This window comes from Haliotis asinina, chromosome 15 (assembly GCF_037392515.1).
Source record: "Haliotis asinina isolate JCU_RB_2024 chromosome 15, JCU_Hal_asi_v2, whole genome shotgun sequence".
Lineage (NCBI taxonomy): Eukaryota > Metazoa > Mollusca > Gastropoda > Lepetellida > Haliotidae > Haliotis > Haliotis asinina.
Genome location: NC_090294.1, coordinates 50433732 through 50461004, shown reverse-complemented (window position 1 = coordinate 50461004; position 27273 = coordinate 50433732). Strand labels below are relative to the sequence as shown.

The 27273-nt window shown below is 40.4% G+C and overlaps 1 protein-coding gene across 1 annotated transcript in view; it reads left to right on the top strand.

Annotated features, from left to right (window-relative positions):
* Positions 1–27273, top strand: part of LOC137265749 (adhesion G protein-coupled receptor A3-like) — a 110485-nt gene that overhangs the window by 79567 nt on the left and 3645 nt on the right. Inside the window, exons 4-16 of the mRNA XM_067801198.1 lie at positions 6377–6448; positions 7843–7914; positions 8365–8528; positions 13898–14445; positions 14815–14973; positions 15994–16088; positions 16526–16766; positions 23727–23916; positions 24275–24376; positions 25068–25171; positions 25421–25536; positions 25765–25950; positions 26662–26841. Of these exons, the coding sequence (XP_067657299.1) occupies positions 6377–6448; positions 7843–7914; positions 8365–8528; positions 13898–14445; positions 14815–14973; positions 15994–16088; positions 16526–16766; positions 23727–23916; positions 24275–24376; positions 25068–25171; positions 25421–25536; positions 25765–25950; positions 26662–26841 (2229 nt within the window). The remainder of the gene's footprint in view (positions 1–6376; positions 6449–7842; positions 7915–8364; positions 8529–13897; positions 14446–14814; positions 14974–15993; positions 16089–16525; positions 16767–23726; positions 23917–24274; positions 24377–25067; positions 25172–25420; positions 25537–25764; positions 25951–26661; positions 26842–27273) is intronic.

The window sequence follows — 27273 nt, the reverse complement described above, 5'->3', positions numbered from 1 at the left end:
GCTGGCATACCATTAATTTTCAAATAACATCAATCATAGTTAATTAATCTATAATCAGTATTGCCTTAAACATGTATAAAAATACTTATGTTCAATCCAGTAGTGGCCCTTATTGTGAGAGTCAGGTTGAGGTCAGAACTAACCTTTCTGATTTCTTCGGTTTAGGTTAGAGACATCAGAGTAGGGAGGGACTGGATGCAAATTTGGGGACAGACAGATGACATTACTTCAACAAATAAAAGAATTTTTTGTTACGTGTTTTACTAACTTTTCTTAATGAGAGTCAAGACAGGTTCTGACTTTTGTTCTTATTGAATACTGTGTGCATGAATGAAAGCTGACAGAGTCTGTGATGACTAAAATATAGCTCACCGCTGAGTTGGACTTGGATTTGTCTGGTGATGTATTGTTTCGTGTTGTCCCCTTTAGGTATTGCACAATCCTGTGATGTTGTCTTAAGTTTTACTTTGTTTCCCATTTCTAGATACCTTGAATTTTCATTTGAAAAAAATTAAAATTTTTATGGCCCAGCTTTCTAGCTATTAGGAAACGTATGCCCTGATATGCTACAAGATAAGCGTATCCTTGCACTCTCATGAAAGCAGCAGGTCCACTTAATATTTCATCATGCACATTTATTAGAAAATTATTTCTGAATCAAATGACTAAGTCTTCATCATAAATTAATTATATGACTATTATGAAGTGATATTAATTTTATATCAAAAATAATTAAGAAATCCTACAAGATATATGAGTTTTTTTTTAGTATCAACAGTTAGGTTCCCCTTAGATGTGATGTGTGACTTGAGATTTTAGTGACTTTCAACATCACTTTAATTATGTCTGACACACTGTAAAACAAAATATGTTTCTTGCCACAAAATTGCAGAAAAACTGAGTTTATTTATTTTGTTCATTTTCACATATTAGTGAACGTTTTTGCTAGTTGAGGCTGGTGACGTTGATGTCAGCACCATCAACATTCTCATTGGCTCAATAGACTAATTTTGGTAAAGGTGTGATGCAGTAAATCAACTGAAATACCACTGTTTGAAGCAACATTCTCTCACTCACTCACTCACTGTGTGATATAGTATAGTGATCGCACATCAATAGTAGCGTCAGTTGTAATCGTAAATCAGTTTATTTGCATACGTGCTGTTGGCCACATGATGGTGCACACCGTTTCTTACGTCTTTCCGCAAACAAATTCTGAAAACAAGTCCTAAATAGAATGATTTACATTCTTTGCATGTGTGAGAAAAAAAAAATTGGTCAATGAAATATTCACTACTGACAGAATTAGCCATCCGTCCAACAGTTGAAGTGGGTATTTTAATGGCTGTGTGATGGGATAAGACTGCATAGACTCGGAGAATGTAGGATGTTTTCTGGAAGGGCCCCCAGCAGAGAGTGTTATTAATAGGCGTTACATATCTTGTGGAAATCAGTTAGTTGTGTTGCCGCCTCCTTCTCCAAGTCTGTGAAGTCCTTTAGTCACATGACCACATGGCGAGTAGGCATCAATAGACTGGGATACGACTTCCAGACTATTGCACCTGTCTGCGTCAGGCGCAGTTGTCTAGGTAAAAAAGTATATTTGGAAAAATGTCTTGATAAGTAAGAAACATTTGGCAACAGCCAGCTGCCAAGGAAGAACAGATAATTACACCTTTGCTGGTGAGGACAGGATGTTCTTGATAATGAAATCGGATCAATATGTTTGTTTAATGCTTACTGTTCGGAACATGGGAGTTAAACATGGAAGTTAGTTGCTTTGGTCATGTTTAGAACTTCTGTGATTAAATTTTATGTGCTTTACATCTCATATGAAAACGTTTCAGATGAAGATAGGCTTTTGTATAAATATCATAGCATGGAGTTAAGAACAGGGCAGGCTTGTGGTTGGAGTTTTTGTACACCCTGGAATCTTTTTCTGCAAAGTAGTCTTAGCCCTGAGATGATTGTAACTCGGCAAACTTCGACAGGCTAGTGGTTTCCTTGGAGAACAGCAACCAGGGCCTGCTTGCACAGAGCAATCTTAGTTACAGTCAATCCTAGGCGTCTCCAATCAACTTTACAATCACCATACAATTGCTTTAATCCACTTGCACAAAGACGATCTTAAGACAGCATGGATTTAAGATTGCGATCTTAACTAAGATCAAACTCTTCAACATCGGAGGCAGAAATTTCTTAAACTAGTCCCACGTCTACAGTTGTCTGCAAGTGCGCATAGCATGCAGCGCAAATAAAGCGTGGAACTGGTTACTGCACACAACTGCCTTGCCTTCCTTAGTCGCACCTTGCAGAATTTTCTTGAATGAATGAATGAATGAATGAATCAATCAATCAAACAAAAAGCAAAGAAAAGAATGTGATACTGCAACCACAGAAACATCATGTTTTATGAAAATATTGAAATACAAACAAATAGATTTGGGTTTTGGGTTATAAACAAAAATTCCTTGTGATAATACACCTAAATGTACCATGATTTGTCAATGGTTGTCACTGAAACATACTTTGGCATCTGGTTGGTGTAATTTGGAGTAAAATCCCAAACATATCCCACAACCATTAGATTTGTAAAGATATGAAATGGTGACATGACTGTGGGAGTGTCGTGGAAAATGCATGCCAGGGAAATATGAAAACGATATTATTCCATGTGTGTTGTATGTGTTGTTACATACTTATCCACAGTATGTTAATTACTTTACTCTAGTTTGTTGATAATTATTACTTCTTTTTGTAAAAAAAACGTTTTACTCAAATTTCACATAGCTCTGCAGATGTATTTTTCCTGTTTGAAGAATACTTGCATTATATTTAAAATGCATAGATTTAAACTCTTGTCTTCAAACTTAGTTGGTTCCGACCAATTGTAAGTTTTGATTGTAACTTACAATGATCTTAGCCTACAATCGCTTTGTGCAAGTGGATGGCAATTGTAGCCAAAGCCTAAGATCACAGTCTTAAGAATTTACAATGATTGTAGCTCTAAGATGGTTTTGTGTAAGTGGGCCCTGGACTTGGTTGATATGATGATGTTTATACCTGTAAAGAATTCTTCAGTAAACCATCAAGATGTATAATGTTAACTTCAAACAAATTCCGAGTTGGCCATGAAGACTCATTATTGAGGGGCAAAGCCGCTGTAGTGATATTTGTATGATATAATGCCCAACAATACGTTATCACCATTAATTGAGAGTTTGGAGATTTTCTGAAGTGATTTAGACACTAGAGTCATTGAGTTCTGTTTTATGTGACACTCAGCAGTGTTCCAGCCATATGGTGGCAGTCTGTAAATAATCTAGTCTGGACATACAATCCAGTGATAACAGCACAAGCATTGGTCAACACAACTGGGATAGGATGACATGTATCAACCCAGTGACATTTTTGGCCTTTGGTCAGACAAGTCAACGAGTCAACCACCCAGTTCTCGTTAGTCGCCAATAAGACAAGCATGGGTTACTGAAGATCAGTTCTAACACGGATCATCAGTGTCTGTAGATGCTGGCACCCAAAGTAAGAATTGAATTGTAAATCCAGTGAACTTTCCAGACAAGTCCGTAATGAACTAACCTTGCAATTTTCATTACTTGTGTTAATAGGAGTTTTGATCAAGGGACTTGGCAGCAAAGTTAGAAAATGGTTCAAGTTTTTAAATTGGTGCCATAAGACAATGAGCCATTTGGGGCAGTACACAGACAATGTGTGCTCTTCATCAGTGTAAATGTCTGAAACACTTCAACATTTCATCAACTCAGATGGCTGATAGACTTCATGAATTACCCAGTGACTAGACGTCTTCTAGTTCCTATTGAATAGAATGACCTTTTCAGACATATTTCCTGGGAGAAGCATCTTGTGTGCCAGTTGGTGAAACACTTGGTGAGGAAAATGGTAGCAACAATATCGTCACCCTCCTTCACCTGACCATGAAATACAAGGCAAATATTTAAACTGCAGTTTACTGATGCCATTGTGCTGGCCGAGTGTTGGTGTAGACTTGTTGTATGTCAGAAGGACAACTCATTCTGGGTACTGAAACTGGTAATTAGCAAGTCCTGGCCAACTGTACACCAGGCTCATATGACAGCTTAATGTTGCCTCAGATTTATGTTTGTTCTTGATTCTTGATGCTTGATGTTGTGCTGTCAACATTTTATGAGGCAATAGTTTTCCTGGAGTCTAGGTTGATGTGTCATGACATAGCTGTGCCTGAAGGCTTGTTGTACAAACAGTTTCCCAACACTTCTCAAGTGAAGATGGCAATTTTTTCAAACCATGAGCTGTATGCACATTTATGTGTATCAAATTTCAGTTTTGATCGTCAGGTGAAAACATGTTGGTATCTATTTCTGGATCCGTAGATGTTAAAGTGAAGTTGATAAGTGTTCTTGAAGTAAATTAAGACTAGACTACAGATTGTTGTGTTGTCTTGTTGCAAGCATGAACAAAGAGACATGACAATGTGGTCTCTAGCACCTCAACTGAATGAGCTGTTGTGCCCCTTTGCTGTGACAGGATCTGTAGTGGGTTTGAATCCTGGGTTTGAATCCCACATTAACTTGGTGGGTTTGTCAGTTGATTGAAGGATTTCGGGTGTAGATCCTGCTAGTATGGTATACTGTGTATGAAAATGTATTTTTTCGGGTTGTGAGTCTCATATCCATCCTCATCATGATAACTGGCTTGTGGCCATCATTCTCATGCAAAACGTCTCCCACATGAATGCAATATGAACTTGAATGTGATTGTTTGTCCCATGTCCAATCCAAAATCTTTCTTTGATGTCATCATATCTCTCCAACATCATCTGTATTTTAGCAATATTTAAAACAACATGTCAACCCACTCACTAACCTAATGGTCCCCACCAACCCTTTGATCCACCTAGGCAGTTAGACTGAAACACTATGGAACGCCCCCCATCTGTAGAATGTAACATATTGGCAGGCCCTTTTTACCAGCCCACATAACTTACACTACTTTGATCTTTCATTAAACCAAATATAAAAGAAAATGTCACATAAAACACAATATTTCTGATGATATATCAAGTTTCCTTTGTGTATGTAATTCTGAAATATTTTCGCTTTGAGAGAAACTTAATGCATTGCGCAGAGTGTGAAGCAGCAAATGAAAACAGCTGACTCAGCACAATAATTCTGTAATTACTTAGATGTACCGGAGCTCATAATAAGCTGCATATTTGCCTAAAATACATAAAATAAATCACTCGTACCAACAATAGTTGAGTTGTGTAGAAATATGTATATAAAATGTCAAAGCCCAATATAAAAACAATAATCTATGTAATATTTTGTTTCCTTTCCAATTACCGAACCAGTATTTCTTTGAAGATTTTTATTTACTACTCTAATGTCAACAACACATACATTAACTCTAGTCTACTGCCGCGTATAATGCATAAACAATGTGATAAACCTTGTAATTATAAGCGTAAAGTGTTTTCATGAGTTTATGTGACCTGTTACATACTTGAAAGGTGACGTTTATTAATATTTCCACTATTGTGGTTCTATTGCATTTGACAGTCATACATTTTCCTCTTCTCAACCAAAGTACCAAGTACTTGAAGAACGAAGACACTTATATCTGATTGATGGACTGATATATATAACTGATTGAAAGAGTTAACTGTTATGGTCTTCATCACTTGCTGTACATTTTACTCACAATCTAACAAACCACGATCACAGAGAATAAAACTGAGGTGTCCATTTTGGTTTGTCATAACCATAGTGGAACTCTAAGTTGGAATTCCTGCTTACCAGCACCACCACAGTGTTGTAGTATTTGTAACTAACTAACTGAAGCTATATATCTGTCGATTACTACACATGGTGGGTTCTACTGACAGTCCTATTTTATTGATAAAGGTCTGTTTGCATGGTACTATGGTAAGTTGATCATTTGTGGTAATTGTGACAATTTGGTACACTCCTGAAAGCAACAGTTTATTTCAGTGGGCTTCTTGTCTTCGATCATGAAAGCTCTCATTTGTTTTCTGATTTACAGATGTTCATATTAGTTATGTCAAGATGAAGACTGCGAAGTGATTTAAAAAACTCATAAACTTTCAGCTTAACTTGATCTGTATCTCTTTGAAGTTTTGAAAGAACAAAAAAAATAAATATGTAAAGACTGGCATATGTTTTATTAAGCACTTTTTTCTCTGTGCAATATGTAGAGAAGTCTTACTTATCAAGTATGGAAATATGAAATGATTATGGAAGTAGCTGGGAGTGGAAGTTGTGAGTAACGTCTACTCTTGTATCTGCATGGAATACTGCAGACCGTGGACAGGGTGACCGCTTTCTCCTTCTATTTGCAGAGATCTGTCTTGGAACCAGATCGGCACCATCAGTAGTAGTATGTTCACGGGACTGCCCAAGTTGGAGAAACTGTAAGTTGACTTTCTTGTTACGTCACCTTGATTTTGAAGGAAGTGAGGAATTATTTAAGTGAACTTAGTTTTATGCTGCTTTTAGCAATATTCCAGCAACATCATGGCAGGGGACACCAGAAATGGGCTTCACACACTGTACCCAGTGGAGTATCAACCCATGTCTACAGCCTGACAGGTAGTTGGATCAGTGAACGCCCACAGGAACCAATGGTAGCCATATAAACCAAATAAAGCAAAGATGCCCGGTTTGAGATGTGTTCCTTCACTACGAGTGTCAGGGGCCCAGATAAGCTGTGTATCCGGGTAAAATACACATACAAAAATTATGCTTTGAAAAAAATTGTTGCGGACTAAGTAAGCATTTAAAGTGTTAGATACCCAAAGAGTTCAAGACACATGCATACGGAATACATTTATGAAACTCGCATAATGAAAAAGACGTTGATTGCTATCAAGTTGTACTGTTAGTTTGCTTCTAGTGTTGTACTGTATGAAATCATTTCCCTTATATTTACGTTGGTTTTGATTTACTTATGACATTAGGCAGCACACACCTGCTTAGTAAACTTACTCTATGACATATATTTAGGTGAGTAAAATCATTGAAATACCTGCATAGTTGAAAGCAGTGGGTAACGGAAAATGAAATACTCACTCAACATTCATAATACTCACTCCAGAAAAAGACAATGTGTACAGTGCCCACATGAGCTAAATGTTATGTAGAGCTGTGAGTGTGTTCCACTGCCATGGATGATTGCACATGCTATCTGCAAATGGTTTGTCAGGCCTAAACTGGATTAATATGATTTATCATGCCATTGCTGGACTGTCAGTGTCTACGACACCAGGTGTTGTCACAAATGTCTCAGAGCTGCTATAGTCATCATAACATTTATTATTGTCACTATCTGTACAGTGTGAATGTAGAAATGGCTGATGTCATTGTGATATACTAATGAAGGAACACCTGGTGTTTGTGTAATTTCACAGCGTGTTGAGATACCTGAGGCAGTGTTCGCGGTAGGTTTTGTAAGAGCGTGTGCAGAAATCAAGTTATAAATATGTAGCCCAGATATTTTGCACATAAAATTTTCCTTACAATCCTGAATCATTTCAAATTGTCTTGCTTTTTTGTATTTTGCTTACTTTTTAAATATAAGTAGATAAGAATCTATGCATCCAGAACATGCAGACCAAATGTTCTGCATGCTTTTGTCAGTGTTTGCTGTGAAAAACGCAAGTTTCTGTGTTAAAGCGAACACTAGCCTGAGTTCATGGGAGCTACACTTAAAGTTCTGTGTAGGGCACGTTATGTCATCACTACCTTTACAGTAGTGTTCTTTAGGCCAAGAATGATTTCCATGTGCTGATTTCAATGTTTGTTTCAGATTCCTATCCCGCAACAGAATTAACACCATCCCAGAAGGAACATTCAATGATCTCACTGCACTCAAACGAATGTAAGCTTTGTGTTTCCTTGCCGATTGAGTAGACTGTTCTGTAAAATAAAGTAGTTTAGTGTCCTTTTTGCTTTTGCTGTATCTGCACTACAATCCTTTACTGCATTCCAGTCATCCACATAGTACCCACCCATCAACAACCACGCCCTAAGCCCCCTCCCCAACAAATGATTCAACCATGCTCTTAGCGAGTCTCCACCCCACCCCACCCCACCCCACCCCAGTCCAGCCTGACGTAAAATCTTCCATCCCACCCTCCCTTTGATGACTCGCCCGACAAAAAAGAAGAGATACCAACCCCACCTTGTTTCTTCCCATCCTCACTCCGGAAAACTGTGTGCACACCGCTGCTCTCAAAGACTTAATTCCCATAATGTCAGCTTTGTGCAGCTGTGCCATTAAGATTGCCTTGTGAAACACGTCTGAGGTTTGCTGCTATTGGTGTTCCAGTGACTTCAACTCGGAATACCTTCGCTGTGACTGCCACCTCAGCTGGATGGTCCGCTGGGCTAAGGACAAGGGGGTTCGAATCCAGTCTTCCACCAAGTGCCAGCTCCCCGATGCCATGAAGGGGCGGATACTCTCCAAGTTGAAGACTGTTGATCTTCATTGCAGTGAGTTGAAAGATTTCATTGTCCTCACTATGTAGGAAGTGACAAAGCTGTGGACATTTGGTACTGAAACAATGTGTTGGGGTAACCTAAGATGTATAATTTTAATAGTAACAAATAAACCTATCTAAATTGAAAAGGAGCCCCACTGGGACCAGAGACTCACCTGGGGAAATCTAGACTTGCTCTTTAGCATTACAGGGAGGGAGAGACATTAGGAACACAAATGTGGTTCAGGGACTGTGAGACAGGGCATAGATTTTCCAATCTCTCTTAGCAATAAGATAGTGGTAAGTGCCGTACATTAACATTAACTTACAACTATCTTAGCGCTAAGAGAGCTTAAAATATCTAGGCCCAGACTACCACAGCAGTTACCTGGCACTGTACATACATGTGGCTATGTACTGCTGGACTTGGAAGGGATTACAGGTAGAGCAACTAAGTGGATCTTGGGGATCTTCCTGGATTTATGGTGTTGTGAAGGGGCGAAATAATTTGTGATCATTTGTGTGTATTGAGGGAATACTGTTTGAATCTGCTCTAATCTACCTTTCAAGACCGCTTCTCACTCCCCTCCCCTCCCCCTTGTAACAGCACCCAGACCCCCCTTAACTGTTGGTGTGGAGGGTGCCATACGTGTGTAGTGAGAGTCATACCTGTGTAGAGGGTATGGTGTTAGCATGCAGACAGATATCTGACCTGTCACGGTTTCCCTTCTACAGTGCAACACTGCTTGAGAAACTATTTGCCTTTGAAAAGTTTTGATTGCTAGATAACAAAGTACTGGGCAGGATTGCCAACAGACATAAAATAAGCAGACCAGTGATAATGTGAAACATCTAGATCACTGACTAGAGGCAATTGACTAGCTGATAATGGAACCGAGACTGAATCTTGGAGCTGGTGGGGTGGAGGGAGGGGAAGTGTTGTGGATACAGGTAGACGACACTGGTTATCGTATCCATCTTGTACACAGGTTATTACAGACAACTGGTTAATGTTAACCAGGTTTCAGAAGGAAACAAGTCTTTAGATTTTCGCTAGTTACTGAGTAACAGGTTTGTAGTCTTGTCTAGCACAGTGATAATGTAAATCATGAAATTAATCCTTGTACAAAATTAACGTCAGAGAATGTTAATGTCTCTTGCTTGCATTAACACATCCTTATCTCATGTGTGTATGTTACTTAGTGATGTGAGGTTCTGGGCACATGGGCAGATACAGTGACATTAATAACTATGTAGTCTATAAATAATGGCACTGAGTGCCAGACTTGGAAAGTGCTTCCCAGCTGGATCAGTGTGAAAAATGGTCACTTTGTTGACACAGCCTGACCAAGTGTGACAGTCATCAACCATGTGTGATGGCTGCATTAATCTTAATAAAACTGTAATCTTTTAATTACAAACTAAACACGGCTCACTCGGGTGATAAAGCTGTCCAGATCAGCAGACTCTGGTGAATGCAAAAACATAACTCAGAGGATTGCTCCAGAATGGGGTATGTTTAGATGGAGGGTGGAAATGGCACATGGCACAGTTTGTGTGGAAGGTTAGGGATGAGGGGGTTACATTAGAGAGATAGATGGGAGTCACAAGGATGGGGGAGTGAGGCAGGTATTGGGGGTGGATTAGAGTGAGGTGTGAGGGAAATGGTGTGGGGGGTGGATTAGAGTGAGGGGTGAGGGGAATGGTGTGGGGAGTGATTGGGAGGTGGATTAGAGTGATGGGTGAGGGGGTGGGGGGTGATTGGAAGGGGGGAAGGGAGTGGATTAGAGTGATGGGTAAGGGGAATGGGGTGGGGGGTGATTGTGGGGTGGATTAGAGAGATGGGTGAGGGGAATGGTGTGGGGAGTGATTCAGGGTGGATTAGAGAGATGGGTGAGGTGAATGGTGTGAGGGTTGATTTGGTTGTGGATTAGAGTGAGGTGAATGGTGTGGGGATGATTGTGGAGTGGATTAGAGAGATGGGTGAGGGGAATGGTGTGAGGGGTGATTTGGGGGTGTATTTGAGTGATCGGTGAGGGGAACGGTTAGGGTGTGATCGGGAGGTGGATTAGAGTGATGGGTGAGGGGATGGTGTGAGGGGTGATTGGGGGATGGAGGTGGATTAGAGTGATGGGTCAGGTGAATGGTGTATGGGGTGATTGGGAGGTGGATTAGAGAGATAGGTGAGGGGAATGGTTAGGGGGTGATTGGGAGGTGGAATAGAAAGATCGGTGAGGGGAATGGTGTGGGGAGTGATTGGGTGGTGGATTAGAGTGAGGGGAATGGTGTGGGGAGTGATTGTGGGGTGGATTAGAGTGATGGGTGAGGGAAATGGCATGGGGAGTCATTGGAGGGTGGATTAGGGTGAGGGGATTGGTGTGGGGAGTGTTTGAGGGGTGGATTAGAGAGATGGGTGAGGGGAATGGTGTGGGGAGTGATTGGGAGGTGGATTAGAGAGATGGGTGAAGGGAGATCGGGAGGTGGATTAGAGAGATGGGTGAGGGGAATGGTGTGAGGGGTGATTGGGGGTGGATTAGAGTGATGGGTCAGGTGAATGGTGTGGGGCACGAGTTTATGGTGGAGAGGGGATGGGGGCATGTATTGTGAAGTGGATTAGAGTGATGGGTGAGGGAATGGTGTGGGGAGTGATTAGGAGGTGGATTAGAGTGATGGGTCATGTGAATGGTGTGTGGCACGAGTTGGTGGTGGGGAGGGGATGGGCCATGTATTGTGAAGTGGATTAGAGTAATGGGTCAGGTGAATGGTGACGTGCATGAGGTTTTGGGGGGAGGCAGAGGGGAACATGTATTGTGACGTGGATTAGATTGATGGGTAAGGAGTATGGAGTTGGACATGCCTATATAAAGTTAAAGGTGTTTTCAGTGTATCCTTGCATGCCAGGTAGGTAATGGCAGCATCTGAGAGATAGAGCATGAACCGAGTCAGAAAAGTAAAACGATAATGGGGAATGAGAAGGTACAAGGTGTGGGTGTTGATAAGGACAAGAGTGAGGTAGTGAGTTGAGTTGCACTCAGCAATATTCAAGCTATATGGTGGCGGTCTGTAAATAATCGAGTCTGGACCAGACAATCCAGTGATCAACAACATGAGCATTGATCTGCACAATTGGGATACGATGACATGTGTCAACCAAGTCAGCAAGTCTGACCACCTGATCCTATTAGTCGCCTCTTACGACAAGAATAGTTACCTTTTATGGCAAGCATGTTTGCTGAAGGCCTATTTTACCTCAGACCTTCACAGGTCGATTAGGAGAGGAAGCGAAGGAGATGGATGTAGTAGTGGGGGAAAAGTGTGTTATGATCATAATTTAAGAGTGTTTATACTGGCAGTATGAAGGAGGTTTTGTGGAGGACCACTGGGTGACATGGTGGTGGTCATGGTAGTTGAGGTGGCAGTAGTACTTACACTATCCTAAGTATATATGTGTCCAAGCTTAAATCATTGCACATCTGAATGAGAGATGGATTACAAACAAGTGCAAACCTCGCCACTTTCACTTTTTGCTGTAGCTTAATTATCTGTAATAACACCTTGTTAAAGCAACTACATTTCTGAGGGGAGATCAAAGCTTGGCTAGGACATCTTTGGTGCCAGTAAGCTTTTTTCTGTCTTATGCACACTTCAGGGATCTTGTTCGCAAAAAGACTATTTTTGCCCTCTAAATTTGACATATTTTGGAAGTCATTTGTCGTTTGTGATCTTTTTTTTCACTGGACATATTTGTTGTATTTTCTGATCTGAAATGTATTTTTGGTTCTGCTAGTTTTGATGAAGGTTAAATTGGTGTACTTTGGGAATTTCCATCACCTGTCCTCACTGTAATCAGCAGTAATAAAAATGTGAGTGTCACAACAAGTTGTGAGGGAAACAGTCTTGTCAAGTCGCCACTTTTACACTGTTAATGTCAACTGAGGGAGCAGCCACCTCATTGTGATATCAGTTAGTGCTGACCTTCGTTGATGTTAGTCGGTGGTCGAGTGGCAGGTTAATGGCATACACTGTAATTGCTTCAAAGGATATGAAATGTCATGTGTGATGAGTTTAATATGGCAGAGGGAGATAGGCACTGAGTGAACAGCAGAGCACTCCCTTGGTTCATGAAGGCATAACACAGGACTGGTGTTATTTGACATAGTGTAAACACAGGTTGGGGTTGTTTTAGTGAGGAAGAAAATCATATTTCCTGTTCCACATATTTTATTTACTCATAAATTTTTGATGTATTTGAAAATATAAGGTAGATATTTGTCAAATTACAGATGTATACCATTTTTAGGTCTGTGCATATGTTGAAATACGATCAGTGGTGTGCTACTAGATGGAATATCATCATAGTTGTGCCACTTATTAAAATATCATATAACTGTGCCACTCGTTGAAAAACCATATAGCTGTGCCAAGTGTTGAAATGCCACTATGGCTGTTCCGATTGTTGAAATACCATCACTATTGTGCCACTTGTTGAAATACCACCAGGGTTGTGCCACTTGTTGAAATACCATCATGACTGTACCACTTGTTGAAATACAATCACTGTTGTGCCACTTGTTAAAATACCACCAGGGTTTGTGCCACTTGTTAAAATACCACCAGGGTTTGTGCCACTTGTTGAAATACCATCACTGTTGTGCCACTTGTTAAAATACCACCAGGGTTGTGCCACTTGTTGAAATACCATCATGACTGTACCACTTGTTGAAATACAATCACTGTTGTGCCACTTGTTGAAATACCATCATGGCTGTGCCGATTGTTGAAATACCACCAGGGTTTGTGCCACTTGTTGAAATACCACCAGGGTTTGTGCCACTTGTTGAAATACCATCACTGTTGTCTAATTGGTCTTTTCCGCCATCTGTAGCCAAGAAAATAGTTTTGCACTATCAACCAGTCCTTTCATTTAAACTATTTAAGAAAAAAGACATATACATGAAAATTCAAAGAAATTATTCATTTTGCCCATTACTACATCATACGACGTTGATGTTATTTTACCAAGCTTTGTCTGTGAATGTTGAATAGCTCATTCCTGACAAGACAATCTTCACTTCCTTCACCTAAGGGTTGATAGTGAGAACACCAGTTTGGAAATATGATGGCACACATTTTACCAAGACTGATTTCTTGTGGTCCTTAGCAAATCATGGCCAAAAATCGGGGTATTGTAGTCTTCCAGCATGGTTGCATGCATGAAGGTTGAGTCTAGTAAAATTCTGTTTTGTCAAGTAAGTTCACCTTCGTGGTGGAGTATCCTACCAGTGAAAGCTTGTCACACTGAAAGTCCAGCTTCTATTCTCTGCATGAGTACACTGTGCGTTCAAGGTAACTTTTGCCTGATGGATGACCTTGATGTTTCAGAGCATGACCTTCAGTTGCCATTCTTCGTCATAAGTCCTCAGGAGAGTCAGATCGTGTTTGAAGGTGACAAACTGCCATTCAACTGCCGAGCCTCTTTTATACATGCAGACACACACATAGCATGGATACGGAAAGGAGTTGCTGTGGAAACCAACAAATCTGCTGGTGTCTTTGTTGTCACATCCAAAACACCAGACGATACAATCATCACGCACACATTAGCATTGAATAATTTACAAAAGTCACACTCGGGTGTATGGAGCTGTCAAGTTTCCACGCCTCAAGGAAAAGTTTCCCGAGATGTCTCAATAACAGTTATTAAAGATCCTGAGAAAAACTGTCCTCATATCCATAAAATAACAAACAAGGGAAACTACACGTGGCATGAAACCATCGCTGGGGTGACAGTCAAGAAACCTTGTAAAGTCGGGGGCAAGAACGACTTTGCCACATATTACTGTGACGAGTATGGATACTGGAAGTACCTCAACATATCCCAGTGTGACTACGTCAGCGACAGGACACGCATGCTTCACAGACTGGCACAGGTGACTTGCAGTGGTTTCACTTTTCTCGATCATGTAATAGATCTACAGTTAGAATACATTTTTTGTCGTGTTTTGGGGATTATTAGAAGCTAGAACTTGAAGCTACGACCTTGTGTCACGTCGGATGAGAGTGACCTGGCAAAATTCCATTGAAAATGTGGCAGAGTACATACGCTCTAGAGCTACAGTTATCTTTGTGAACTATTAAAACATCACCTCTTAAACACTGCATGAAGAAGACATGTTGATTTAAATAATAATAATCTGTGTAACTGTTTGATTGAGGAGTTTGACTTTTGAATGGTTTACTGTTTCCCTGTGTTTGAGATTTGATATTGGTTTGTGATTGTATCTGTCACCATATTTCAGGAGGAGATAAATGCAACCACAGTGTTTGAATACATCAGCAAAATCAACATGACTCTCAACCTGCCCATGCCTATCTTCCCTGATATGTCTGTCATGGACGCTGTGTTTGTCTCCGATGCCATCGACAAACTCAAAGGCTTTGTCTCTGTGGGTGCTGAGGTAGGGATGCAATATGGCTGAAGTGTTAGAACGACCTTCGTCTTGTCAGACATGTTGACAGGGAAATGTTATCAACTGTCAATAGCGTTTCTGCCCACATGATAAATTTGGTGCCAATTAAGGGACATTTGGTCAAAGGGACGTAACTCTGTCAACCTTACTGACAGCTGCTTGGTTGAGCGACAGTTATTTTACTCAAATGTTCTGATGTACAGAGGAAAGAGAACAGATTAGGAAGTGTTGCTTGACTGAAAGTTCCTGTTTGTTCCCTTAGTGATTAGTATCATTTAATGTTTTTGAAATTATTCCTCTTCTGTGTGTAACTGTTTGCCACAGTCTGTCCACAAATATTAACTAACTGATCATAAGATTTTGGTTAGAGAGGCTGTGATTTTGTATGGAGGCAAGATATTAATTCACCTATAGCTGAATTACGAGTTAATTTAAAACCAGGTATAATGAAAAAAATATTAGCCTAATTACTTTTTTACAGAACACAGAACACATATTTTTGGCAGAAAATGTTTTTTTCAACTTGTCTGACTGTTAATAAGTTTTCAAGGAAATATTCTTGGGGGAAACTTTTAGGGGATAAAATCTGTGTACCACTCATAACATCAAATGGCTGGTCCCTATTGATATTCATGCTCATTTCATGGAACTATTCATTCTCAGATGCTTAATTTCCTGCAGGTCTATAAATGTATGTCTAATTCTGAAATCATTTATTATATTTAGAATAATAATTCAGCTTTCTGGATGATATTTATATTAGTCCATTGAGAAAAATTGTATGATTACATATTTTTACTTTTGTTTCAATAAATGAAATGGTCCTGAAAACATTATCAATTTTCGACAAAATAATGCCTTTCATCACAGGCAGCAGTTTGTACTTTCCATGTAGGATTGCCGTAAGAGGATGACGACGATGATGATAATGATATGTCGATGATGTCAGTGATGTTGATGATGATGGTGTTGCATCTGACTCACTCTCTTACTCTTTATCTCTTGCAGATATCTGATGCCATTGTGGAAGTGGTGAACAATGTTACCATGGCAACACCAGCAACCCTTGCAGGAGCACAAATGCAAAAGAAAGCTTGCAGCAGGTGTGTGTCATTGATGTCAACACTGAATTATTTTATTATGAAAATAACATTTCTCAAAAATATCCCTTTTCGAGACAGTTGTGACGTAATGAGAAACGTGTAATGTTTTTCACTTTTATTTGTGCGTGTAACAATTTTTTATTGCCATTTAGAAAACATAATTTTTTACGATTTTCAAAGAGGAAAAACAAAAATGTGTTCCTCCCTTGTCACTTTATTTTCAATCAAAGTCCTACCATCCTCATCACTTATGAAAATAGTGTGCCCAAGAAACAGTTATTTTCTTTTTATTCAGGCTATTAAATTTGGTTGAAGCAAATGCTGGTACCTGTAATAAGTGTGCCTTTTAATGGTTGAGTGAGTACTGTACTTCTGACTTGAGTTAAGAAATATATTAAGTGTTCAGTGTGGTCACTGGAATGTGCTATTGTTTCCAGGTTTGTCCTTGCATTGGAAAACATGACCCAGCAGGTGGCGCCACCATCACCATCCAGGAAATGGAGTCGCTATGCTTTCAACATGGCCATAAATGTGTTACGGGAGTCCTTGACCAATCCATCTCGGATATACTGTGCTCTAGAGAAATCCAGGAAGAAGGCAAAGCGGGGATATTCTCGCAGTTTGTTTTCCTGTTCACGCTTTGGGAACACAACGGATGACCTCCACTTGTCCATGAAGGTAGGAAGAACTGTTGGTCTGCATGTACTAATATTCTTCAAACATTGATGTCCTGGATGACATAACAGGGCAGAATGTCAGCTCGATAGTTTATGCTTGTGAGAGTAGGCACAAGATTCACCTTAGATCATATGAAATGTTTATCGATGTGAGACCTGGCTCACCCTATCAACCACAGAGTTGTCGAGGTCACCATGACACGGATGTCACTGTATCAACCACTGAGGTGTCGAGGTCACCATGACACGGTTGTCACACTATCAACCACTGAGGTTTTGAGGTCACAATGACATGGTTGTCACACTATCAACCACTGAGGTTTTGAGGTCACCATGACACGGTTGTCACACCATCAACCAGTGAGATGTTGAGGTCACTGTTTCTTTTGGTAACAAATGGTCCAGCTGTCACTTTGTCACTCCTGGAACAATCAGTCCACATGTCATTGTCTCTCCTCGTAACTTACTAACAATCAGTCCCCCTGTCACTATGTGGTTTCTCCTGGTAACAATCAGTCCATGTCACTGTCTCTTCTGGTCAGTCCACTTGTCACTATGTTTCTTGGTAACAATCAGACCACCCAACATGACGTCACTCTCTGTAATAGTCAATCCACCTATCACACTGTCTCTGGCTGTAACAAACCTTCCACCCAAATACATTGTTGACTGGTTTACTATGTCATCTCTGTTACTCTGAAAGGTATACATGTTCAGAGTTTCTCCAGCCCACCTGCATCTTCTTGGACATACAGTGCTGCCCTCCCAGAATAACAAATATACTGCTAGGTGTGGCAGGTGACAAACACCTCTCCATGTGTGTTGTTTCTTGACTTCATCACGTGTCGATTAACTCTTTGAATCATAATTATTATGTTCAACATACCAGGTATTACATAAGGTGTAGGTTTATCCCAAACACACATCGTGTGTAGGGCCTGAAACGGGTACAGGGAGACAGGCTTCGTTGTGTGTGTGGCGGTCTTTTTGCATCCCAACACACATCACATGTTCGGCCTGAATCGGGTATAGGGAGACAGGCTTTCGTTTTGTGTGTGGCTGTGTTCTTCCATCCCAACACACATCACATGTATGGTCTGAATCAGGTATAGGGAGACAGGCTTCGTTGTGTGTGTGGCTGTTATCTGGACTCCTGACATACATAACGTTGAGGACCTGATTTGAGTACTGGGAAACAGGCTTTGTTATGTGTGCCTGTGTTCTGGGCTCCCAAGATGAATCACAGTTAGGTCATGTCACCACCCAGCTCATGCCACACCCAGCACAAGCCACACCCAGCTCATGCCACACCCAGCACAAGCCACAACCAGTGAGTCTGTCAGGAACAGGAAGGGCTGCCACTTGTTTTGGTAGTTGTTACTTTACTCCTGTGTGGAAAATTCAAAGTTTGTTCTTTATGATGGTTTATGAGAGAGATATTTCTTTCATAGCACCACTCTAACCACCTGTGGGTTTATTGCTTCAAGCTGATTGAGGCTCTCCACCACTTGGGCAACTTGTGCTTTGCTTTCACTGATTAGTGTACAGCAGGCTGAGATGGCAGGCTGTCAGCCTCATGATCTTAAATACATTTGATAGAAGGATAAATTTCATTTGCTTGTTTCAATACCCTAACAGAATGGGTAACAAGTGCTTCATTGTTTGTTTCTCATGCCGAATCTGGTACAAAATAGGTCCCCCACTACCTAGTATTTGACACTGGTGATAAATCTGGAAGGGAATAGGTCCCCCACTGCCAGGTGTTTGTCACTCGTGATAAATCTGGCAGGGAAATGGTCCCAAGAACTTGATGCTTCTCACCTTTGATGTACATTGCACAGAATAGGTCCCTGAGTACTTGGTATATACTCCTCATGTGTTAAGACTTGAATATTTGATAGATGAGTGACTGTGTTGAAGTGTAAAACTATTTATGTGTTTGCAAGCCCTCCCTGAAGACCCTCATGTGTGTAAAGTTTCCCAGTGACCTAAGTTTTGTTCTGCATACACAGACTATCCATGAAGGAGGTTCAACAGCCGTGTCCTGTGGGAGTCACAGAATGTGCACACATCTTGCAGCAGCGGCAGTGACAGCAGCAACACCTTTATGTGTGCTTTATTGCAGGGGAATGTCAACCTACGTGATGTGTATTGGCCATTGACACGGCAGGTCATAGCTCTCAGTGATTATTAATGCTTCACTGGATGTTGTGACTTGCTGTACAGGAAGTGAAACGTTTGCTGGGCAGATATTCCTCATATACCTGGTGGATGATATTCCTCATATTCCTGGTTGGTGAAACTTACTCCTCATATACCTGGTGGATGATATTTCTTGTATTCTTTGTGGGTGAAATGTCCTGTATTCCTGGTGGTTGATGCCCCTCGTATTCCAAGTGGGTGATGTTCCTTGTATTCAGTGGGCATCATTCATCATATTCCTGTTATATGATATACCTCGTATTCCTGCTGGGTGATATTCCCCATATTCCTGTTGGGTGCTATTCCTTGTATTCCTGGTGGATGATATTCCTCATATTCTTGATGGCTGATATGCCCTGTATTCCTGGTAGGGAATATTCCTCGTATTCTTTCGATGATATTCCTTGTATTCCTGGTAGGTGATATCACTTGTAGTCCTAGTGGGTGATAATCATCACAGCCCTGTTTGTTATATTGGAGGTGAAAGTCAAATAATATGTCACTGCCTATGACATTACTTGTGTCGTATCATTGTTGTGAGGAAACAGTAAGTTGTCTGAGTTTGGGATATGTGAGGAAATGACAGGTTGAACACCTTGTGAGTTTGCTCATAATATCAACCATCTGTTTTGTTGCCTCTGATAAAGCTGCAATATAGCTTACTGGTGAGCAACATCGAGCAAGTGTAGCTTCCATTTTTGTAATATTTTGCAGAATTGTTTTTGAATTTATTTTTGTAACTGTCCTCCAGTAAGCTATTATAAACTATATCTTCCTATTTTGATTTATGTATATTTTCCAGAAGAAAATAAAATATTCAGTGCAGTTTATTACAAAGCATGATTGCGTATCCTGCACATTATTGTATGTAGGATTTCTGGGATATTGACCTTTCCATGTTTATCTTACTGATTTGAAAAAAAAAACTTGCTTTTTACAGTTGTTCCCTTGTAGTATGAGCAAGAAGGAGCTGAACTCTACTAAAGCCACCATTGCTCATTAGTCTCTTTGTAGTCCTCCTTTAGAAAGATGTATTGATTGAAAAAGTTTTTAACCAGCACATCTGAGAACACCTAGAAAGGATAGCAAGCAAGTACAAGAAGAATAGCAAATAGGTTTTCTAGGATTCTATAGACATTTCTTTACAAGGAAATAACTTGGTGGGGATGTGATTGCTGGCATGTATTTGATTGTGCAGTGAGCTAGGAAAAGTCTGTTGCAGATGGAGGTGGATGAAAGGTAGCTTAGCGAGAGCCTAATTGTAGATGATAGAGAGCCCTGCCATAATGGAGGATGAGTAGGACTTCAAAGATTCCTGTACTTAATGAATCACATGTCATAATTGCTTCTCACTTATGGGAGCCAGTTTGTCAGTTAAACTTGAAATAGTAGTGAAAAAACTGTATCCACAGTAACACTTGACTATATGGGTTTGAACAGGTTAGATTGATGTGGTCTCATGTAAATACACCTGCCATATTGGTACTGTACTTTCTTGGTTCCATTTGAACTTTAGCAAATATCAATGCTTACCTGTAGCAGTAGGTGTTAAGGCGTGCTGTGTTTTGGTATAAAGGTAGAAATGTACTGTGGCTTGGTATAAAGGTAGAGGTGTAGTGTTGTGTGGTATAAAGGTAGAGGTGTAATGTTATGTTGTGTAAAGGTGTAGTGTTGTATGGTACTTGTATGGTATAAAGGTAGAGGTGTAGTGTTGTGTTGTATGAAGATAGAGGTGTAATGTTGTGTGGAATAAAGGTACAGGTGTAGTGTTGTGTTGTGTAGAGGTGTAATGTTGTGTGGTATAAAGATAGAGGTGTATTGTTGTGTTGTATAAAGGTAGAGGTGTAGTGTTGTTTGTTATAAAGGTAGAGGTGTAGTGTTGTGTTGCATAAAGGTAGAGGTGTGATTTTGTACGGAATAAAGGTAGAGGTGTAATGTTGTGTTGTCTAGAGGTGTAATGTTGTGTTGTATAAAGGTAGAGGTGTAGTGTTGTGTGGTATAAAGGTAGAGGTGTAATGTTGTGTTGTCTAGAGGTGTAATGTGTTGTCTAGAGGTGTAGTGTTGTGTTGCATAAAGGTAGAGGTGTAATTTTGTATGGAATAAAGGTAGAGGTGTAATGTTGTGTTGTCTAGAGGTGTAATGTTGTGTTGTATAAAGGTAGAGGTGTAGTGTTGTGTGGTATAAAGGTAGAGGTGTAATGTTGTGTTGTATAAAGGTAAAGGTGTAGTGTTGTTTGTTATAAAGGTAGAGGTGTAGTGTTGTGTTGCATAAAGGTAGAGGTGTAATTTTGTACGGAATAAAGGTAGAGGTATAATGTTGTGTTGTATAAAGGTAGAGGTGTAGTGTTGTGTGGTATAAAGGTAGAGGTGTAATGTTGTGTTGTCTAGAGGTGTAATGTTGTGTTGTCTAGAGGTGTAGTGTTGTGTTGCATAAAGGTAGAGGTGTAATTTTGTATGGAATAAAGGTAGAGGTGTAATGTTGTGTTGTCTAGAGGTGTAATGTTGTGTTGTCTAGAGGTGTAATGTTGTGTTGTCTAGAGGTGTAATGTTGTGTTGTCTAGAGGTGTAATGTTGTGTTGTCTAGAGGTGTACTGTTGTGTTGTCTAGAGGTGTACTGTTGTGTTGTCTAGAGGTGTAATGTTGTGTTGTCTAGAGGTGTAATGTTGTGTTGTCTAGAGGTGTACTGTTGTGTTGTATAAAGTTAGAGGTGTACTACTGCTTGTCATAAAGGTGGAAGAGGTGTAGCGTTTAGTTGTTTTGTGTAAGGGCCAGTCAGTATGTTGGTAAATGTGTATTTAGAAAGGTATACTGTTGATTTGTGAAAATATGGCCGAAGGAAAGACTGAAACAGGCCAGTATGATGTACTGTAATTTTGCAGACTACAGGTCACCATGGCAACTGTGATATTACTGTCCTCTATCCAGTACTATATTAGTGTTCATGGAGAAATCACCAACAATATGTACTTTATCATCACACCCAAGTAACACTCTGAAAGCTGTATGCAGTCCGACTGTGATACCAGATCAGGCTGACTTGCATACTGATGAGAGCCTTGCTAGAAACAGCATACTTCTTGTTTATGCACCCAAAACATAAATATTCATGTGACGTGTCCCAAGTGCAACAACTGTAGCTTGTTATATGTCAGCCCAACACAAGCCCATGCCCTGATTTGCTGTGGATGTCAGTATAGGTATATCCTCATCCGCTGATGCAGAAATTGAAGCGAGAGCTTTTGTCAAGTATACTGCAGGAGGTTTTAATGAATATTTCCTTGGGAACCGAGAGACTGGAAGCTGGTGTCCTTGTTGGCTGAGTTAGACAGGTGTTGAAGTGTGGGAAGACTGTAGAAACTATTGTTTCGAGGATTTTGTAACAGCGTTCTTATCTTTCACCTTATGCGTTTAAATGCTTTTGGAATTTTGAAATATTGTATTTAACTATCATGTTGTTATGTCAGAGTGGATGACCTTCAGGAAGTGTGTTGATGTCAATATTGATCACATTGCTCAGTACTTATGACTGTGCCATTCTTGTCATACAGTTGAAGGTTTGTGGCACTATCTGTAAGATAATTGGATTATGGTATGTTTATAACTTTTGTGATGTTTTTTGCAGCTGTCATTCTCTACTTTGAGACTGGTTAAGGTTATAATGTCATCTGATGAAGGAGGAGACATGTTGGTTTTGCAGCCCACATATCACACATAATTGTTGTACAGCGACAAATGGGCAGATCATTGGGAGCTGACATGCTTTTCATCAGATCTGGCGACTAACAGGATGGGTGGTCAGGCCTGCTGACTTGGTCATGGTATCCCAGTTGTGTAGATTGATGCTCTTGCTGTTGATATCTGGATTGTCTCATCAAGACTTGATTATTAACAGACCGCTCTCATATAGCCGGGATATTGTTGAGTGTTGTTGAATAACACAAAACATCAAAAACAACAGCAACAACAACAGCACACTCACACACACATACACTTACAGAGTGCAGTTGCATTTGTGCAGATGTTATGAGCGTCTTTAAGCAGTGTAAGTAAACTTATCCTCATTACTTTTCGTTACACTCCACTACTGAGTCTAACAAAACCTTATGGGAGGTCGCGTCAGGTAACCTTTGAGATTGACCAATCAGAACACAGCTTTCCAAATTGCGAAAGTGGACATTTGCACATACCTTTTGAAGTTTTTATCTCGAAAAGGTTCTCACCCGAATGATTCCAAATGCCATTTAGCGTACGCTTGTTTCTGGGTGATGCACACGGCGTACGTACAACCATGACAACAGTGAGTAAACAGTCGCTGAAAATGGTGTTTTGGGCAATATTCAAGGATGTCATTTTGCGGAAATATTAGCTAACTGTAACCATGGCAACAGAAACCCCAACGTGTGTATACTGCAGGTCAAATATTTGTGTTACATGCAGATTTTTGTTTGTGTTTAGATTGGTGTCAGTGACCTGAATTTGTAAGTCTCTGCAATCCCTTAATAGTAGCCGTTGCCTGATTGGTTAAATCTATTTAACCGTCTCGCATTTGATTGGACGGTCATTGGTCGCTCAAAGATTACCTGACGCGACCTTCTGCTAGGTTTTGTTAGACTCAGTGGTGGAGTGTAACGAAATGCACTGAAACAAAATACACTGCGACTAAGTTTACTTAGACTTGTCTTTACGTTTTGCAGTACTGAAGAATATAGCCATATCACGTTTCCCCTTCAACTGTTCTCATGTATGATTCTTTGTTGCAGAACATACAAGCATCTGCAGACATCCCACCAACGCTATTGCAGGATGCTGGTGTGGCTGAGGACGCCAACATCCAGGTCACAGTCTACCGAAACCATGCTTTGTTTCCTAGAACTAAGAAACATTTTGAAGACCCCGTGCTTGGAGACGGCAACTGGTCCGTGGTCTCCCAGGTGTTTTCCATTGCTGTTGGTGAGTCGGACTTGTGAGGAAACAACTAAACTGAAAGTCAAACATTCAAAATCAAATTTCAAAATTTCAAAGAGTTTTTGTTGATAAATTCTTTTAAAATTTGCAAGTAGAAATCAAACTAGGTTGGCTGCATGTCTTGTTTATCAAGATGTTTCAGTGTTATACGGGCTAATATAATATCTCTGGGGTGGTGTTGTCATTCACTCGTTAGTGTGTCTGGTCACAACAGTTGTGTAGGACATAGTAAATGCTGTTGTGAATGCTGTTTTCGTCTATAGTGAAGATGATGTTCTGATATTGATGGTAGTGAAAATGTCCAAACATCTTTCACTCACTCCCTAACTCCTTTTCGTTGCAGAGGAACCAGTTTTAAATCTGTCGAATCCCATCACTCTCAACTTCCACGTGCCTGACCCCCACGCATCCCTAGCCGCTGTCTACTGGGACTTTGGAGCTCATGGTGGGTACAACTTGTGTGTCAGGGTCTAAATAGACTGAATCTTGTGTTTAACTCACCTCCATGTCAGAATGTTGAAATCTGATTGGTTGATGCCACATTGATAAAATACTGGAAAGGAAATAAGAGAGCAGGGAAATAAATCTTATACCCCTCTGGAAGAAGGATATGAGTTGCACAGTGAAATGGGTGTTTTCAAACAGTCAGTATTTGAGTAAATTATTTTGCGTGTAGCAGGTTTGAAATATATCTGCATATGATATAAACATGCGGTATCTAATAACGTATATACCCCTTCTGATACTGGAACAAGCGACATCATTACATTGCAACAGATTCTCCCAAGTAATCATAATATGTCACAGATCAGGCCAAAATAGTTACAAAAGTGAGTAATTTTTCAAGAAAGTATTTTTTATGTTCAATTGATTGAAGCATTATTTGCAGGATGGATGTGATTCAGATTAGTCTGTATATTGTCTATTTCAGGAAGTATAGACAGAAAAATACATTTCGTGGTCTTGGTGTATGTTTGGCCTCACCTTTGCTTTGAGACGAAAATCTACTGAATAAAACATATTTTGTTGTTTCCAAGTAGTTGACTTCAGTAAATGTACACATGGTGTTTGTTGGAGGCAGTATTCTGTTGTATGTATGTTGTGATCCCCTTGACCTTGACCTTGTCTTGTGACAGGTGGACTAGGAGACTGGTGTACGGATGGCTGCGAGATCGTCAGCTTCATTGGCAACATCACCACCGTCAAGTGCTACCACCTCTCCAACTTCGCCATCTTGCAGGTAGAGATTTCAAACTTGCTGTACTCATGCATGTTAACAGCCTGTATACATTTAATATTTGAAACAGTGTTTAGAGGAAGTTTCACCTTAATGGATCGCCAAGAGACTGTTTGAAATATGTCCTTGTACATCCAGCAATGAAAGGGTACCAGGTAGGATGAGATCAAGCCGATCATGAGGCTGAGATCAAATTTCTTCTTATTGTTTCAAAGTAACGATGTGTGTGACAAAGGTCGCTCTGTGTTTCAGGAGAACGCCAAGGATCATTACGGCCGATTCATCATGGAGCCCATCATCTACGTCGGCAGCTGCATCTGCATGTTGTGCATGATGGCCGTCATCATCACTTATGTCACCTGCTTCAGGTAAGCTGCTGGAGATGCAGACATCACAAGCCCCGTGTCCTCCTAAGTACATTTAATTCTGTTCATAGGTACAGTTGGTGCCGCATATTTCTGCTGCTCACTGGGACTGACATGAGAATGTTGGTTAATGTTTGGATATTTGAATCGATGTGTTATTAGGTATTTGATGATATATGTGGCTACATGTGTGACCCAGTGTTTGATGCAGTGTGTGATTTATTGTTGCAGAATGATCTACATCCCGAAGAAGATGAAGCACTCCGTGATCAACATCTGCATCAGTGTGCTGTTGCTTATAGTGGCCTTCACTATGGGCATCAACCGCACTGACTTTGAGTTGGTGTGTCAGATTGCGGGGATTGCCATACACTACCTCACACTGTGTGCAGTCTTCTGGATCACGATCACTTCTAAGTAAGACAGCCACAGCACTAACTTTCTCTCATAATTGGAGCAAAACACAAGATTTGAAATCTTGTTTGGAGGCTAAAATATTCAGTGATAAATCAGTTTGAATAAAGATCTAATCTTTCACTCCTGTATGAGACTTCTCTGTGAAGCTCTGATGACGCCTCTGTTGGAGTTTGTGTCGCTGAACTCTTACAGAAAGGTAGAATTCTCATTTTAAGGGAGGACAGCTTTCTGATCAGCTCGTGATTACCTGTTTAAAATACAACCATAAACAATTAAGAAAAAATGTAACATTTCCTGATTGTGGTGGACATTTCTATCCTGCCATCTATACATGAGTGTAGCCTGCTTTTGAGTGTACATTCTGTGTTCTTGCTAAAACTGAAAAACCTGAATAGAGAAAGTGAAAAAAACAATGAAACTGAATTGTTGTAGAAAGCTTACATCTGATTAGCCTAAGAACCTCCATTTTGATTGATCAGTTCACCAGATGCAACTTTCTATGGAAGTGTTACCATAGCTCATCACAGTGTAGACAGAGAAGTTGATAATACAAAAGGGAAGTAACTCTAGTGTCACGTGCAGGGAAGCAAAAGGATAATTCTTGCATGTCATTTTGTTTTATGTTTCATCCAGACTATCTGATTCTTTATTCTTGTGTAACCTGACTGTTGAACATTGTATATTAAACCACTCCTTACTTCTTCCCTGAAGCAACATGTTCAAGAAGTTCCTGAAGGCTGAGCGTCCTCCTTCACCACCACCAGAGCCAGTTGTCATGCCTCTACCCCCCAAACCCATCCTCAGGTTCTACTTCCTGGGCTGGGGCGTCCCCATCATCATCTGTGGCATCACTGCTGCTGTCAACTTCAACTTCTACTCAGGAAGTGATTAGTAAGTGTAGAGCCGCTGTAGCGATGCTGACGAGTTAACGTTGTGGACATACGAACATAAGCTTATGGAGGCCACTCTTCAGTCTCAATTTTACAGTATCATCAGCAAAACAGAAAATAATTTAACCTTTGACCCAACCTTGGTTGAGTTATTGTTCTGGGACCTTATAGAATTCTATACAACATTATGTTCTGTCAAATATCACTTCTTAATCACTTCATGCTCTAAGCAGCTGAAGCTGTTACTGGTGTTTTCCAGTGCTGTCCGTCCTGGGCCCATTGCTGCATTTGTCCACAGGTCCTCTTTGTGTTCTTCATCTCTGCCTCCTCAGATTGTCTCCAAGTCCCCTCCCTGTCAAATATTATGCCTTGCAGTGTCAAGCAAAACCCAGCTGTGTTAAACACTCTGCCCTGTAAACCATTATGAACTGTC